The 16,294-nt window shown below is 41.1% G+C and overlaps 1 protein-coding gene across 4 annotated transcripts in view; it reads right to left on the minus strand.

The window, feature by feature from the left end:
• Positions 1–12,367: 12,367 nt before the first annotated feature.
• DSE (dermatan sulfate epimerase) overlaps positions 12,368–16,294 on the minus strand; it is a 36,675-nt gene continuing 32,748 nt past the window's right edge. For all 4 annotated transcript variants that reach the window (XM_087972833.1, XM_087972838.1, XM_087972843.1 and 1 more), the window contains one exon: positions 12,368–15,345. In XM_087972833.1, coding sequence (XP_087828959.1) covers positions 13,593–15,345 — 1,753 coding nt within the window. In that variant the 3' untranslated portion in view covers positions 12,368–13,592. The remainder of the gene's footprint in view (positions 15,346–16,294) is intronic.

Below are 16,294 nucleotides of genomic sequence, written 5' to 3' on the forward strand. Positions count from 1 at the left end.
GTTAAGTTCTGAGCATGGGCGCAAGGAACGGAGACGAGGCTGTGAACAGTGAACTTCAACTCTTTATTAACGATCAGGAACAGAGCGAAACCCTGGGCAGCAACAGCTCTTTTATAGGGCTGGCTGCTGTCCCATTAACCAATGACTTACGTTAAGGCGTTTAAATTGTACCCAATGAGAGACGTTCCACTAATAGCCAATCAGGTTGCTCTGTAAGGACCAATCCCAGCTCGCTATCCATGGACCAATCAAAAGTGCAGGATTACGAGCCTGCTTTTCTATCAAGGTTGTTAAGCTTTATTAAAATACATTTATGTTAGTTCATAACACCCCTCCCCTCTAGGTTCCGTTTGAGGGATGTGGTGATATAGTCGCATAGATATGCAGGTCGCTTCACCTGCCTGTTTGATTTTCGCTGTTCCACCGGTTTCTGTCCGCAGTCTGGTTCCGTGGGAACGCTCCAAGTTTTTCAGGTACGGGTGGTTCCGTTTCGGTGCGGGAGGACTCGGCGCGGCTGCTATTGTTGTTATCCCAGTCCCCAAGAGTTACTTCCGGGTTCCGTGGGCTTGCCTCCTCGTGGTATTTCCCTGCGGCGAAGCTACCCCGCTCCCTGATTCTTCTTCAGTTGGCGCGTTTCTTTGGGTTGAATGCTGGGTTTCCCTGATTACATCATTGTCTATTCCGTTTTCAGTCTCCTCGATATTCCCTCCCCTCAGTTTGCGAATAAGGGAGTCGGGAAATGGGTGGCAATCTGGAGCGAAGCTGATCTATATGGCGTTTCCAAGTTTTCCCGTCCTTAGTCTGTAGGCGGTAGGATCTGGGGCCGGTGGGTTGGGTAATGGTTGCAGGGACCCACAATGGGTCACCGGAGAAATTTTTAGCAAACACCAAGTCGCCTACCTTGAATTCGCAGCACTTCCCGCTAGACCTGAAGGGTTTTTCTGGTGAATAAGAAGGATGTAGATGGTCGAGGTGGGAGCGAAGTTTTCGTCCCATTAACAGTTCGGCAGGCGTTTTATTCGTGACGCTGTGTGGGGTGATGTGTTGAAGGAGCAGGATCCAGTTCAGCTTGTCATCGATGTCTCCAGAATCCATTTTTGTAGTGTTTTTTTGACGAATTGTACCATTCGCTCCGCCCTTCCGTTGGCTGCAGGGTGTGCCAGCGAAGTTAGCGCATGGAGGATGCCCCGGTCTGCTAGGTACTGTTCAAAGAGCAGCGCGGTGAACTGGGGCCCATTATCAGAAACTAAAACGTCTGGTAACCCATGTTGTGAACAATTGGTTCAATTTGTTAATGATTGACTCAGTTGTGGTTGTCTTCATTTTATGTATTTCTAGCCAGTTGGAATAGGCATCTACTGTTAGTAGAAAAGTGTGTCCTTTGGTGGGTCCCACAAAATCAATGTGGATGCGGGACCACGGACCCCGAGGGGTTTTCCACTCGGTTGGCGTTGCTTTAGGTGGGGCGTTGCTGACGCCTTGGCACTTCCGACATGTGGTTACCCAGGCTTCGATTTGTTTGTCGATGCCCGGCCACCATGCGTAGCTCCGTGCGAGCGCCTTCATACGCACAATGCCCGGATGTCCATCGTGCAGTACTTCTAAAACTGCCTGTTGTAGCCTCTCTGGGACTACGACTCTATCTCCCAGAGAATGCAGCCCTTCTGGGAGAAAAGTTCTGTCTGTCGGTTTTTGAACGGCGCGAAGTTGTCATGGAGTTGGTCGAGTGGCCATCCTCGTTCGACCCAGCTGAGAACTCGTGCTAAGACAGGATCCCGTTTAGTCTTGATGGCAATGTCTCTAGCCGTTAGCGGCGGTGAGTGTAGCGTTTCAATTTGGAGTGTCGAGAGGGTTGGAGCTGGGTCGTTGACGGCTTCCGGAAGTGGGGAACGGCTTAAAGCGCCAGCGTGGGGAATGGCTTTCCCAGGGCGCTGTTGCAGTAGATAATTGTAGGCAGCTAGGAACTCTGACCAGCGAGTCATTCTTGGCGGTAATATATAGGGGGTTGGTTTGTCTCCCGCTATAATACCAAGCAATGGCTTGTGGTCCGTAATTATAGTAAATGGTCGTCCATACACATATTCATGAAAACGCTTTACAGATGATACAACAGCAAGAGCCTCTTTATCAAGTTGGCTATAGTTCCTTTCGCCCTTGATAATGTACGTGAGAAAAATGCAATAGGTGCTTCATTTCCGTTCGGTAAAACATGACTTAAAACTGCTCCTACTCCAAACGGTGAAGCGTCACATGTAATAGTCAAAGGTAAAGTCTCATTATACTGCATTAATACAGCGTCGGAAGTTAGTAAGTCTTTCACTTGTCGGAAAGCGCGTTGCCTCTCGATGTCCCCAGACCCAGGTTGCTCCTTTGTTGAGAAGTCTGTGTAGGGGCTCAGCTACGGTCGCCTTCTGGGGCAAAAAGATGTTGTAAAAGTTAATGAGCCCCAGGAAGGCTTGGAGGTCTGTTCTATTCTTAGGTGTCGGGGCTTTTTTTTATTGCTTTTAGCTTGTTATCAGAGGGATGGATTCCTTGACTATCGAGAAGGTATCCAAGGAACTCCACTCTTTCAGTACACAGTTGACATTTATTTTTTTAACCTTCAGGCCGGCGTCTTTGAATTTTTGGAGAACCATTCTTAGACGCCTTTCTAAAACTTCTCTATTCGGGCGGCAATTGACACATCATCAAAATATGGCACGACTCCTTTTATGCCTTGTAAAAGTCTCTCCATCAGGCTTTGAAAAATTCCCGGGCTACGCTCACTCCGAATTGGAGTCTATTGCACTTAAAGGCGCCTTTGTGCGTAACGATAGTTTGTGCTTCCGCAGTTTCCGCATCTACGGGTAACTGTTGATATGCCTGCGCTAAATCCAATTTAGCGAATATTTTCCCGCCACCCAGGAGTGGAGAAGATGTTGAACCACCGGCACCGGGTAAGCACTCTGTTGAAGTGCGCGGTTCAAAGTGGCCCGGTAATCCCCGCAAATTCTTAACGACCCATCCGGTTTGATGGGTGTTACTATTGGGGTTTCCCAACGGGCGTGGTCGGTTGGTTCTAAAACACCCTGGGCTATTAATTTATCGAGCTGCTCGTCGATCTTTGGTTTGAGTGCAAACGGCACCTGACGAGGCTTAAGGCAGATAGGAGTTACTCGGGATTAAGGCTAAATGATATTGGGGTCCCCTTGTACTTGCCTAGCTCTTCTGAAAAAACATCCTGGAATTCTTGGACGAGAGATTCCTCCCAGTTGTCGCTCTCGGCTCGGTGAACGCCGGCTACCTCTATCCCGAGTGGGGCGAACCATTGTAGGCCTAACAAACTAGGCCAGTCGCGATCGACGACGGTCAGTGGTAGTGATGCGGTACGATTTTTGAAGAAGACTTGGACTAGGCTGGAGCCGACGACTGGAATTCTGTTGCCCTGGTAATCTTTGAGTATGATTCTTTGGGGGTTGAGATCCTGACAACGGATGGAAGGGATTAGCTGTTTGAGGGTCTTCCAGGAAACCATCGAGAGGGATGACCCTGAGTTGACTTCCATCACGCAAGGTTGGTTCTCGATGGTGACCCTTACTCGGATCTTTCTTGCATCTAAGGATGAAGCGTGGCCGATGGTAATGGTTTGGTGTGTCTCTTCTCGTCTCGTTGAAGTGGCAGGTGCTTTATTTCTGTAGGAGTGGTTGTTCCATTGGTGGTTCAGGTGATCCCGGCTCACAGGACGATTTCCTGTGGTCTGGCGGTAGTTATTCTCCCTGTGGATTGAGTTGGGTCCTTGCTTGCTTCTACAGACCTTTGCGATGTGCCCCTCTTCCCACAGGAACGGCAGAGCGCCGAGGAATTTGCAATCTGATCGCGGGTGGTTTGCCCCGCAACCAGCGCATTGGCGGGGAAATCTTTGGGTTCGTTGTTCTCGTTGGTCGCATTCGGACTGGAGCCGGTTGACCTCTTCTTCTTCACTATCTAATGTGGATTCGAGGTCCTCATGGTGTGCCATCATTAAGGGCCTCTCTGGACGCAGGCGAGGTTTCATTCGCGAGTTTACGGAGTGGTGCGTTGGTGCGGTGCATTCGGGCGGCCGACTTCCTGGTTGCTTCTGCTGCAGTAGCGTCTGTGATGGCATCGGCAAGATCGATGTCCCCTTTGCCATGATCTTGCTCTGCACCGTGTCGTCATCTAATCCCAGAACTATGCGGTCTCGCAAAGCTTCCTCGAAGTTTGAAAACCCACAGAGGCCACCCAGGTTCCGGAGGTCAGCGATGAAATCTGCAACGCCTCGCCTTTCCATTGGTCCCTCTGGTAAAATTCGTGTCTTCGCACCAGTGTTGGCACAGCGGGTGCATAGTGGGCTCGTAGGATGGGCGCGAGGGTGTCCCAATCCATTGACTTCACCTCAGCCGGTTTGGCAAGTGCTTTCGCCATCTTAAAACGGCAGGCCCACAATGGGTTAGAAATATTGCGTGCTTCTTGCCAGTCGAAGGCGTCCTTTAAGTTGTTGGTCTCCAGAAACATCTGGAACCGATCCATATACAAGTCCCAGTCTTCGTTAGCCGGGTCAAATGGAGCGGGTGGTATGGCACCACTGGAGATCTTGCCGTTGTCGGTGCTTCTTCAGCCACGTGCTTTGTTCGTTGCTCTGTAGTGCTCAGTCAGCTCTGATGTCTCCGCATCCCACCCTCGTCGCCAGTGTTATATTCTGGGCATGGGCGCAAGGAACGGAGACGAGGCTGTGAACAGTGAACTTCAACTCTTTATTAACGATCAGGAACAGAGCGAAAACCCTGGGCAGCAACAGCTCTTTTATAGGGCTGGCTGCTGTCCCATTAACCAATGACTTACGTTAAGATGTTTAAATTGTACCCAATGAGAGACGTTCGCTAATAGCCAATCAGGTTGCTCCGTAAGGACCAATCCCAGCTTGCTATCCACGGACCAATCAAAAGTGCAGGATTACAAGCCTGCTTTTCTATCAAGATTGTTAAGCTTTATTAAAATACGTTTATGTTAGTTCATAACCATTTTTATCCTTCTTTTCCTCCCAAAACTCAAGGCTGCTAACATTATGAGATACTTTAAATATTTCCCTACAAGATCCCCGTGAGGTAGATTGGGTTCCAAAAGTGTGTGAGTGACCCAAAATCATGATTTAGCATTGGGAGATTTGAATTTCAGTCTCCCTCTGCAAAACAAGAAGAGTTGTTTTGGTTTTTTCTGCATGAACTTCCTCTGTCCTATTTCTGAAACTGCAAACTGTTTCAAATAAATGAGAAGTGAAATGTAGAACGTAAGCATTCATTTGCAGGAAGAGCTAAACAGCGGAAGAGATGGGCTGTGCAGATTGAGACAGAAGTTGGAAGGAGACTGGTTTGACCTCCCGCTCACTTTCTGAAACCCCAACTATGTAAAGGTGGACAACATGTGTTGAATCAGATCTACCAGTCCTGACATAAAGCAGCTAGATGCTACTGTGGATAATAATCACAAATATAAAAAGGCAAGCAAGGAAAGATCAACCAAGTTTGATCAGAGCGGTCAATGCCTGAAACTCACTACCTGACTCTGTTGTTACATCCTCAACCCCCAAAACTTTAATTGTAAACTGTCTTTCACGGACCTCACTCCATTCCTAAGAGGTCTGTAAGGGGGCGTGCATAAGTGCACCAGCGTGCCTGCCATCCCTGTCCTACTGTTCCCATTTATTCGTACTCATTTATTATGTATATACTTACACCGGTCTATACTTACATGTTTATATGTTATGTTCATACTTATACTTGTTTTCTCATACATGCTTGACAAATTAAAATACATTAATTAATTAATTAAATAAATAAATAAGTTTATGAGCCAGGAGAAAATAGGAGCCGCAACTCAGACTTTGAGAGGAACCAGGTTTACATTATTCCTGTGTGATCCATCCCACATTCAATCCTCCAAGCTTTTTTGCTTCTTTCCCTCCCAGCTGCATCAACTCTTGATAGGTAACACCCCACCAATTATTGGGCATATCACCTGAATATAGTCTTCAGACCTAAACACCTCCTGTATCTTCGTTGTACTTTCCTTAGGGTTGCCTTTTGTCATGTTTCTGATCATGTATTGTAGTTTCAGGCTATGCAGCTTGTGTTTAAATGCTTGCAGAATGTTTTAAATAAACTGCTTACATTTCTCTTTGATGTGTTTACTGCCAAAGATTCATCACATTACAGTAGGAGAAGAGATAGCAAGGTTCAGTAAGGCTCCTTAACACCTGGGCATGTGCTAGAATGAGAATTAGTAAGAGCTGAGTCATATTAGTAAAACACCAGACAAAACTGAATAGGAGGGACTAAAAGACTGAAAGCATCAAGGTTTGATTATGTTTTGCTCAGCTGACACTATCCTGGTTTGGCAGCATATCAATTTAGGGACCAGAGTTTGTTTTGAAGGCTCTTTGACGGGCAAATTATCATTTGCAAGCAGTAATGGGCATCTGTAGGGGGAAGATAAGTGACAAAACATTGATTGATTGATTGATTGATTGATTGATTCTCACAATTTATATATTTTATTATTTATTTATTAAATTTCTATGCAACTGATCTCACTGATACAGCAACGTATATGTATATGTATATGTATATGTATATCAGAGGTGGTATTCAGCAGGTTCTGACCAGTTCTGAACAACCAGTAGTGGAAATTTTGAGTAGTTCGGAGGACCGGCAAATACCACCTCTGACTGGCCCTGCTCCCATCTATTCTCTGCCTCCCAAGTCCCAGCTCATTGGCTGGGTCTTCTTTTGTTGCCCTGCACAAGAGAACGGAGCTGGAAAGCAGGTTAGTGGGGTGTGGAAGGAATGGAGATTTTGCAGTAACCGTCCCCTGGACTGCGGTGGGAATAGAGATTTTACAGTATCCTTCCCCTGCCACGCCCACCAAGCCACGCCACACCCACAGAACCGGTAATAAAATTGTTTGAATCCCACCACTGATGTATATGTATATTGTGTGTGTGTGTGTGTGTGTGTGTGTGTGTGTGTAAGTTTTCGCGGGTACTTACATGTATGGTATTCAGCTTTGTTCGGGTATTTTTCCACGTCATTATAGTTGTGCTTTTAAAGTTGCAGCAACATTTTGGCAGAATCTCATCTGCCATCATCAGGCTTCTGTATTGTGTTCATCTGTGTTATCAGAATTATCAGAGAAGCCATAGAGATTGAAAAAAGACCTGAAAGCATGAATAGAAGAGATGATTCCACCAGACTGTCAATTATTTGGAAGCCTGCACTCACAAACAAACAAATCTCCACACCACTAGCCACACCACTAGCCAGGCAAACACCTGGGCACAAACAGATCCCCCCCTGATACCTCCAGCTCAAACACACCCCAACCAGGCACCCAGATGAAACCTAGCTTCCTAACAAATTATAGCCGTCCATTTACTCGGAGCCAAGCTGCACTAAAAGCCTCCAATACAGGAACACAATGTTGCCAGCCAATCAAGATACACAAAAAAGCCACAAAACAGACAGAAGATATTAGAAACACCAATCAAGCAGAACACAGGAAACTCCAAGACCAATAAACACAGACCAAGACTCCCAACCAATCAGGATGAAGAAAAAACCATTCTGGCACAGCAGTAAGTTAGCCCCAAATTCAAAACTGAAACAACTGTAAAAGTCTGACTCACAGACAAACACAATACAGAAGCCTGATGATGGCAGATGAGATTCTGCCGAAACGTTGCTACAACTTTAAAAGCACAACTATAATGACGTGGGAAAATACCCAAACAAAGCTGAAATGGATCTTTGGTTATTGGGTTTCTCCCGCGTAAGATTGGAAGTATCTAGGCAGCGTTTGATGAAGTCTCATTCATCATATTCAGGCTTGTGTCTTCTGCTCTGTGCTTCTCAGAGTAAGAAGCTCTGAGTAAGAGTAAGAAGCTCTTACTCTGAGAAGCACAGAGCAGAAGACACAAGCCTGAAGATGATGAATGAGACTTCATCAAAACGTTGCCTAGATACTTCCAATCTTACGCGGGAGAAAACCCGAATAACCAAAGATCCACATACAAATACCCGCGAGAACCTCAGAAAACCAATATTGTTGTATGTTTTAATTTTCACAATTGGTTTATCCATGGGTAATCCACAGATTGTCTATTTTTCAGGATATTTTGATTATTTACCTGGTTTTATGATATTTATCAATAATAACATCCAAAGATCAAAACTACAATTAAAGAACATTGGTCATATTGTTATTAACTAGATAGTGGGGATAATTGATGTTAAAAATAGTGCAGAGATCTTATCAATGCAACATTGATAGTGATGGAAAAGGCATTTGCATTGCATGTCGTAATGCTTTATATCACTGTATGTATATATGGTGTATCATTTTGACATCATCTAAGTTTTCTATGGATGCCCATGCAAGATATTAACCATTACTCCATACAAGAAGGAATAACTTCTGTGCTTGAGCAGAATATTGGGTAATAAAACATACCGAAGTTATTGGTTCCTTAGGAGACTTCTTAAGGGACTATGTTTCTTTGTATAGCATGACTTGTTTTTACAATCAACTGTTTTCCTTGTTTGGGAGTCACCAAACCTAAGAGGCTTCCTATGATATTCCCTACACTCCCAGGCACTCCTGGCTTTTAAAATAGATGAGAATTTTAGGTACCAAAATACACCCCAGTGTTGGATTTGGCTTATCTACTGATGGGCTTATCTGCGAATATATACAGTAATACTTTTTAAAACTACCTGTAAAACTCTTATATATTTGCAAATAAGCCATCAATAGATAAGGTGATTGTTGAAGTCTTTCATTAAAACACCATGAAAAAGAAATCATCTGTGGATTAGCCATGGATAAATCAATTGTGAAGATTAAAATATACAAATGTTTTGAGGGTTTGGTTTATCTGTGGATGGACTGATCTGCAAGTATATATATATAGACCTAAAGCTAGAAATAGTACTTAGCACTCACCATAGCACTTAGACTTATATACACAATGCTTTTACAGCCCTCTCTAAGCAGTTTACCGAGTCAGCACATCGTCCCCAACAATCTGGATTATCATTTTACCAACCTTGGAAAGATGGAAGGCTGAGTCAACCTTGAGCCTTGGTGGGATTCAGTCTGTCAGAATCAAACTCCTGGAAGTGATCATTAAGTTAGCTTGCAATACTGCATTCTAATCACTGGGCCACCACAGTCACCATACAGATATATGAGAAGCTGGTGTGCTACAGATCAAAACACCAGCCTGCAACATCATCTTCATTTCCAGTGACTTGTCTGGGTTGCAAATAGGCCCCATGAGTTTTCTCAGAAGATAAAAGTGACGGGTGCCTCCAGCCTAATACTTTGTTTGGAAATCTCCCCCCTCCTCCAGTCTATGACAAGACAACGATAAGCAGGGGTAGAAGACAATAACTTGCAGGATGGAGACCATAAAGAATGGCAGATAGGCTCCTGCAAAATACAAAGTCCCTGAGGCCAGTCAATTTGAAAATGTGTAAACCCCTAGCAGCCATCTTGCAAAAGTGCCCACAAAATTCTTCAGTTATCAAAATTCCAAATATGTCACCAGCTCTTAAAGTTGAGGACCCCGTCCTGTTCTAATATGTGTGATAGTTGTTGTTAAGAAAAAAGCTAAATTAACATTATTCTTCATTAACTTGATTGGAAGAAGAGATGCTGCCAAAGAGAGGAGGGGGTTAAGCTATTTTCCAAAGCACCTGAAGGCCAGACAAGGAAGAATGGATGGAAACAGAACAAGGAGAGATGCAATTTAGAAATAACGATAAATTTTCTGACTGTGAGAACAATCAACCAATGGAACAGCTTGCTTTCAGAAGTTATGGCAGCTTCGTCACTGGAAGCTTTCAAGAAGAGATTGGATTGCCATCTGTCAAAAAAGTTGTAGGGTCTTCTTGGGCAGGGGGGTTGGACTAGATGATCTACAAGGTCCCTTCCAACTCTGTTAATCTGTATCCGTACTTTCTGTATATAAAAGTTATTTTTAAAAAAGCAAATTGCTTTTACAATTATATCCACTAGATGGCTCTTTTGAGCCATAAAGTTCTGTATTTCTCCATTTTTATTTTATTAATGCCAGTCTGCATTTTATATATACACACAAGCACACATGCACAATAATACAAACTAATATAAGAAAGAAAGAAAAAGGAATTAAAGAGGGTTAAAGTGCAAGGAAGAAAGAAAAGAGAAAAGAAAGAAGATACAAATACGTTTCTGATCTTCTTTAGAGCAAGTAAGTACAATTATAAATTTACCAAACACTGTATGGTTACAAAATAATCATAAACCATAAATCCATAAATCATGTTTTATCTTTTTCTGTTTTATTAGAAAGACCATAAAGGTTTTCCAATCAGCAGTAAACATAGATCCTGATATATATTTTTTCCTGTCAAGTGGACCATCTAAGTAAGTTCTGTCAATTTCACCAACCCTTCCACCATTGTAAATAATACAGAATCTTTCCGTCTTTGTATGTACTATAGTACGTACAATCTTGCTGCAGTTATCACATTACAAAGTTCCATGACTTTGAACATTTTTTAATGTATCAATACCAAAAGAAAGACATCTGGTCTCAATTATATTTTAATCTTCAAAATCCTTTGTATTAGTGACGTAGTTTAAAGCATCAAGCTAGAAACCAGGAGATCATGACTTCTCATCCTGCCAGAGCTGCAAAGTCAGCTGGGTGGCTTTGGACAGATTCCTTTCTTTCAGCTCTAGGAAGGAGACAATAGCAAACCACTTCTGAAAAACCTTGCCAAGAACACTTCAGGGACTTGTCCAGGCAATCTCCAAGAATCAGACACGATTGAACAGAAGAAAAAATACATCTTATATTCTAATATATCTTAATGGTTAATCAGTAAAGTTATCATTATAATAGCCGTGGGGAGAAAATGTGATGGGCAACAATGGAATTTTAAAAATTTGGAAAGGAATAGAAAATACAGGTGATATTTTTGTTGTAAATATTAAATGTCAAGCAAGATGTGGGTTACTCAACTTATGTTACGGGCTCCTACATAATCCATGCAATTTTCAGAAAGAAATATAAGTCAGCTTCTGTTCAAATAGAAGAACAAGTTTAAAAATTTGTAAAGACTTCAGTCATTTAAAAAAAAGGAAGACAATCAGCCCAACTTGAAATAAAACTTCTGAGCCAATATGCACTGTAGATAAATGTTACCCAAACACAGCTGCAGTTTTGAAGTCTGTAGCCCAGCAAATTAATTTGTTCTTTAAAAAACAGTGGAACATCTAATAGTCAGAGAGTATACTACACTGAAATCCTTAAACTTTGACTGACCTTCATTGCTTTTTAAAAAAATAAATCTCTTTTAGGCAAATGGAACAGGATTTTTTTTTTCTTTGCTTAATTAAGGATCTAGAGAATCTGTTCTATTTTGAATTTAATTTTATCCGGCAAGATATTCTAAGTCCAGAGAAGGGATGAGTATACTGTTTGGCACTTGCATTTTATAGGACCAACGGAGGGAATGTTGATGTATTTATTTCCTCAAGCCTAATTGTAAATGCAAAACCTGCAATGCAGTGTGTGAGCCCACTAAATGCCACATTTCCTGTCCCACCCACAACCACCATTACTTGTACTGTGTGAACTAGGCATTTCATTAAAATAGAGATGGAAGACCATGGTACCTATTGTGCTATGGTTTTCTCTTTTAAAAAATCAAGTTTCTTTTGTCTTATTTTCATATAAGTTTGGATTTTTTTAATGTGCATGAAAATTTGTATTTAAACTGCATTTCTAATTTTTATTTTGGGTGCAATTTCACATACTGTATCAATTTCTGCAGGAAATGACCCCCATATGTACTCATTTACGAGCTACTTTCTCTAACTTGCATATTTATTGTTATATGTTATGTATCATCTGAAATCAGCCACTGAAACATACTTTCTAAAACTATTATGTTACAACTGCTAGGTTATGGAAGGCAGAGATTGAAGCGTGTTGATAGAATAATATCAAGGAAGAGGATAGATAGTTCACAGAGTAGATCTACAGTTATGTAGACAGTTACTTTAGTCAGGCAAGATTCTGTCTATAGATGAACAACTAAAAAGAAATAACTGCATGTCTCATTCTTGGTTCTTGGTGCTTGATATTTCATTTGCTTTTTGTGATTGGGAATATGCCAGAATACTTTTACATACCCATGAGACATTTAAGAAATGTTAAGACTGCAAAGTTTCTCCTGAGCAACAAATTCTGTGAGGTTCATATATAAATAAAGAGGAATTTGTATATAATTTACTGAAAAATAATAATCAATAACCAAGTATATGCATAACTGACATTATTTATTTAGCAAAAGACATTTGAGACAAATATTATTTTCTTTTAAAACAAAGTTCTTGGTTGTCAAAAGTATTCCTTGTTTGGACAATGTCTAGTACCAATGGTCCTGATACTCAAACCTAGCAGGGTCAAAGGCTTCATTTATCAATTACTTCCAATATGCTTCCCAAGGAAAGGCTGCAATTTTTATAGAGAAACATTGCAACAAATATCATCTTACGCATTAAATGCAACCTTCTAATATACCAATATCAATGACTACCAGATGCAAGTTCTTCCATTCTCAGTAGTCTTCTACTTTCTAGAACCTTAACAACTTTATATTCTGCATAGTTTCTATTAATGACACATTAACATACATTGATCACTGAGCATTTGATGAGTTATAGAAAATTATGAGGACCTGATTTGTTTGAATGTTTCATAAAAATACAATTTCTATCTGTGACATTAGATTATGGATACTTTGTAACTTTATAACATGTATGCCCCATACCATTTGGATTCTGGATTCAAAAATTGATAATATGCTATGCTTTAGTCATAATTGTTTCCTTAGATTAATTGGAAAAGAGGCTGAATACAAGGAGAATATCTATGGAAGCTTACAAGGATTAATTTAAAGTTAGATACACCTCTTAACCAGATGGTTTTTCTATCTCATGACAGGTCACATTTGAAAGAGGACCCTCACAATTAACTAGGGTGGAAACAAAACAAATTGGCTAACTGGGAAGAAATGGTATCCACACTTAAAAGAAAATGCCAGTTGTAATAGCATCGGTACTTTAAAACAGGCAAAACAGTGAAAAGGAATATATACCACCAAAGACTATTATCTGAAGATTATCCATATGATAACAACCAGTAGATTTTGATTAAACTATTCCAGTTGCATATGTTCAAAAAATAATAAATCAACTCAGTGAAAGGAAAATTGCTTTTGGAGAAGAAAATTAAATGCACATATTAAATTCAGAATAAAAGCACATGACATTCATTTATAGAACAGACTTGACCCGTATGTAGGTGGTAATCTGAGAAATGTGTCAAATGTCTCAATGCCCATTAATTTCATCTTCTTTGATTAAAAGAGAACAATTATGCCAGAGATATTTCCTGTAACACATTCAGAAAAGAAAATATATTCTGTACCTTTGCATAAACAAACCGAACCATAGAATGGTCAAATAGCATCCACGGTCTTTGGCTAGCATTGTGATTGGGAGCAAGAAGAATATAGCCACAGTAATATACAACTATCAATTAGCAAGATTGCATAAAGGCATCTTTGCCCATGTAAGCTCTTGGCTTTCTGGAACCAGGTGAGTTGCATTGCTAGCATAACAAAGAAAATGACAATATTCAGAATGAGGAAAAGACGCGTGTAAGATGCTGACACCAAAGGAGCACTGCTTCGAGCAGTGGAAAATATTTGGGACAGACCAGGTTGAACTTTGATTGGCACACTGTTTCTCTCTTTCACATAGGTAATATCTGCAAAATCCAGAAGATCTTTCATTTCTTCTTCTTCATCCACAGGCATTTCTTTTTGGGCCAAGCTTTGTGCTTTTTGCCGAATTTTTCTTTCATTGACTTCGATTTGTGCAAATATATCCGGGCCAGCATCCACAAATTTGTAGCCTTTAGCCACCTTTTTGTTCTTTTTTGCCCTTCCTTGCTGCTGCTGAGAAATTGCAAATATTCTGTCAATGACTTCTTCTGTCTGTCTTTTATCTGAAAACCGGAGTAGGCGTTCAGCTGTCTTTCTGAAGCTATCGGTGTTCCGCACATGTGAAAGGATCTGCTTCTCTAACTGCTGGAACACAGGCTTGAAATGCTGAAGGTTTTTCTCTACTATCTCAATATTGCCTTTTACTCCTGAAACTGCGGAGTTCCTAACTGCAGAAGCTCGCTCAAACACAATTTTTTGATGGTCTGCAATAACTTGTGCAAAGACAGAGTGGCTTTTATTCTCATCGGTCCACAGGTAGATGGCATAAGCATGCTCACTGGTGGTGACAAAAATATCCAGCTGCTGAGAGTTCCCATGGACGCTGAAACTCTGGACGTCTATCGAAGGTCCAATGAAGAGGTATACAACCCTAGTGATTGGGCTTCGCAGATGAGTAGTAACATTCACGTAGTTTGTCCCATTGTAAGGGTAGCCTCTGGGATACATTCTTGAGGCGATGATAGCTTTTTGACTATGTCCAGTATCATCCATCCAGTACATCTTATAGTTCCCATCTTGTTGCCGAATGAAGGCTCCATGGACATTATCAATAACTGTGTCTTCAAAAGGCACATCAACATTGTGGAAGAAGCTAGTTGCTACTTTGGCAGGACTATCCTCTTGAAGATATATTTGGTCCACTAGCAAGAGAAGCTGGGGATGAAGAAGTAATAGGTTTCTTTGTACACTTTTCAACTTTAGTTTAGGATGATATGCACCTACTCCTTCTCCTCTGATAAAGATGATCTCATTTTTTTCTATAGCAGCAATTACTTTCCCTTGGCAATCGGCAGCTAGATCGTGTTTGTATTTCAACCACTTTGATGAGCAATCTTCAGTAATCTGTCCTTCCCATGGATAAAAACAACTCTTTGATACAGCTGGAGAAAACATAAGCACATTATTTAAAAATGTATATTTTGGTCCATACAGAGCTTCTGTTATGAAAGGTACACCATTGGGGGCAAACGTAAATGAGTTTTGATCTGGATGCTCATGCCCAGCATTGAAGTTCCTCCAACCTTTGATCCATTCTTTGTACTTGTTCTGGTGAACAATGTCATAGATTGCACGTCCTCCCAGCTTTCCTGATTTGAAGGAGAGAAAGGGGCTGTTGATTTCAGCAGGCAGAGCACTTCCATATGTTACAACTCCCCAGTCCTCGAAATAATGAAGTTTGGGAATACCATAATCTGGTGGAGGGACAAATCCCAGGCTTGAATCATACCTTTCAAAAACATAAAGAGAAGGAGTTGTTGATCAGTGAATTTCAAGACAGGATAGAAATAATAAAAACATTAAAAGAAACCACATTACTACTATCTATTTTCTTTACTATGTAAAAACATTTGGCAATTCTTAACATGGAATAATATTCCACTCTGCAATAGTCTTTAATGAAGATGATTATGGTAATTTTTTTTTTGCTTTGTATAAACGGTATAATAGCTTGTATGTTAGGAATTTGGGCTTTAACATGGTTCAGAATTTCTGGAAAAAGCACACCTGAAAAAGAGTAAGATGAATTTGGAGAACTCAGAATGCAAACTTATTTAGAAAAAAATATGCTCCATTCCAGGCTTTCAAATATCTGTCTGGTTTAAATGAGGTTTGCAACTTGTCCATTAGCAATCCTTCTGCCTTCCCAAGTATAAAATCTTTATATCTGAAATGGAAAGAGATCATCCAAAGTGAAGAAGGCTCTGCAGATAAAGGAAAAGTTAAGTAGAATAGCAAGTAGGTTTAAGAAGTTATGAGTTTCGTATTTAAAAAAATTATTTTCTTGTTTGGCAAGAAAAAAATATGCACATTTCCAGGATTTGTATATTGTATCAAGCAGCTTTCCTTTACCTGATCCTGGATGAAAATAATGGGAATCCCATATACTTAGAGCAGAGGTCACCAACCTTTTGGACCTCAGGGACCACCAAACTCATAATTTTAAATCCTGGGGACCAGAGACCCTGGGAAAATCCCCCCAAAAAAATCTGCAGGAAAATTTCCCCACCCGTTTTCCTACCGATCAATCATTCTTTATTTGGGATCACAGGATACATCCCCAGCTCCATTCTCGGAGGTGGGAGAGAGAAGAGAGAGAGACTTTGTCTTCATGCAAGGAAAGCAGCAAAAGTCTTTCTTTCCCTCCCAAACTCTGCCAGAAATGAGCCTTTGTGAAA

The sequence above is a fragment of the Notechis scutatus genome, chromosome 1, assembly GCF_049901735.1.
Source record: "Notechis scutatus isolate UNSWTSFEM ecotype Mainland chromosome 1, rNotScu1.2, whole genome shotgun sequence".
Classification (NCBI taxonomy): domain Eukaryota; kingdom Metazoa; phylum Chordata; class Lepidosauria; order Squamata; family Elapidae; genus Notechis; species Notechis scutatus.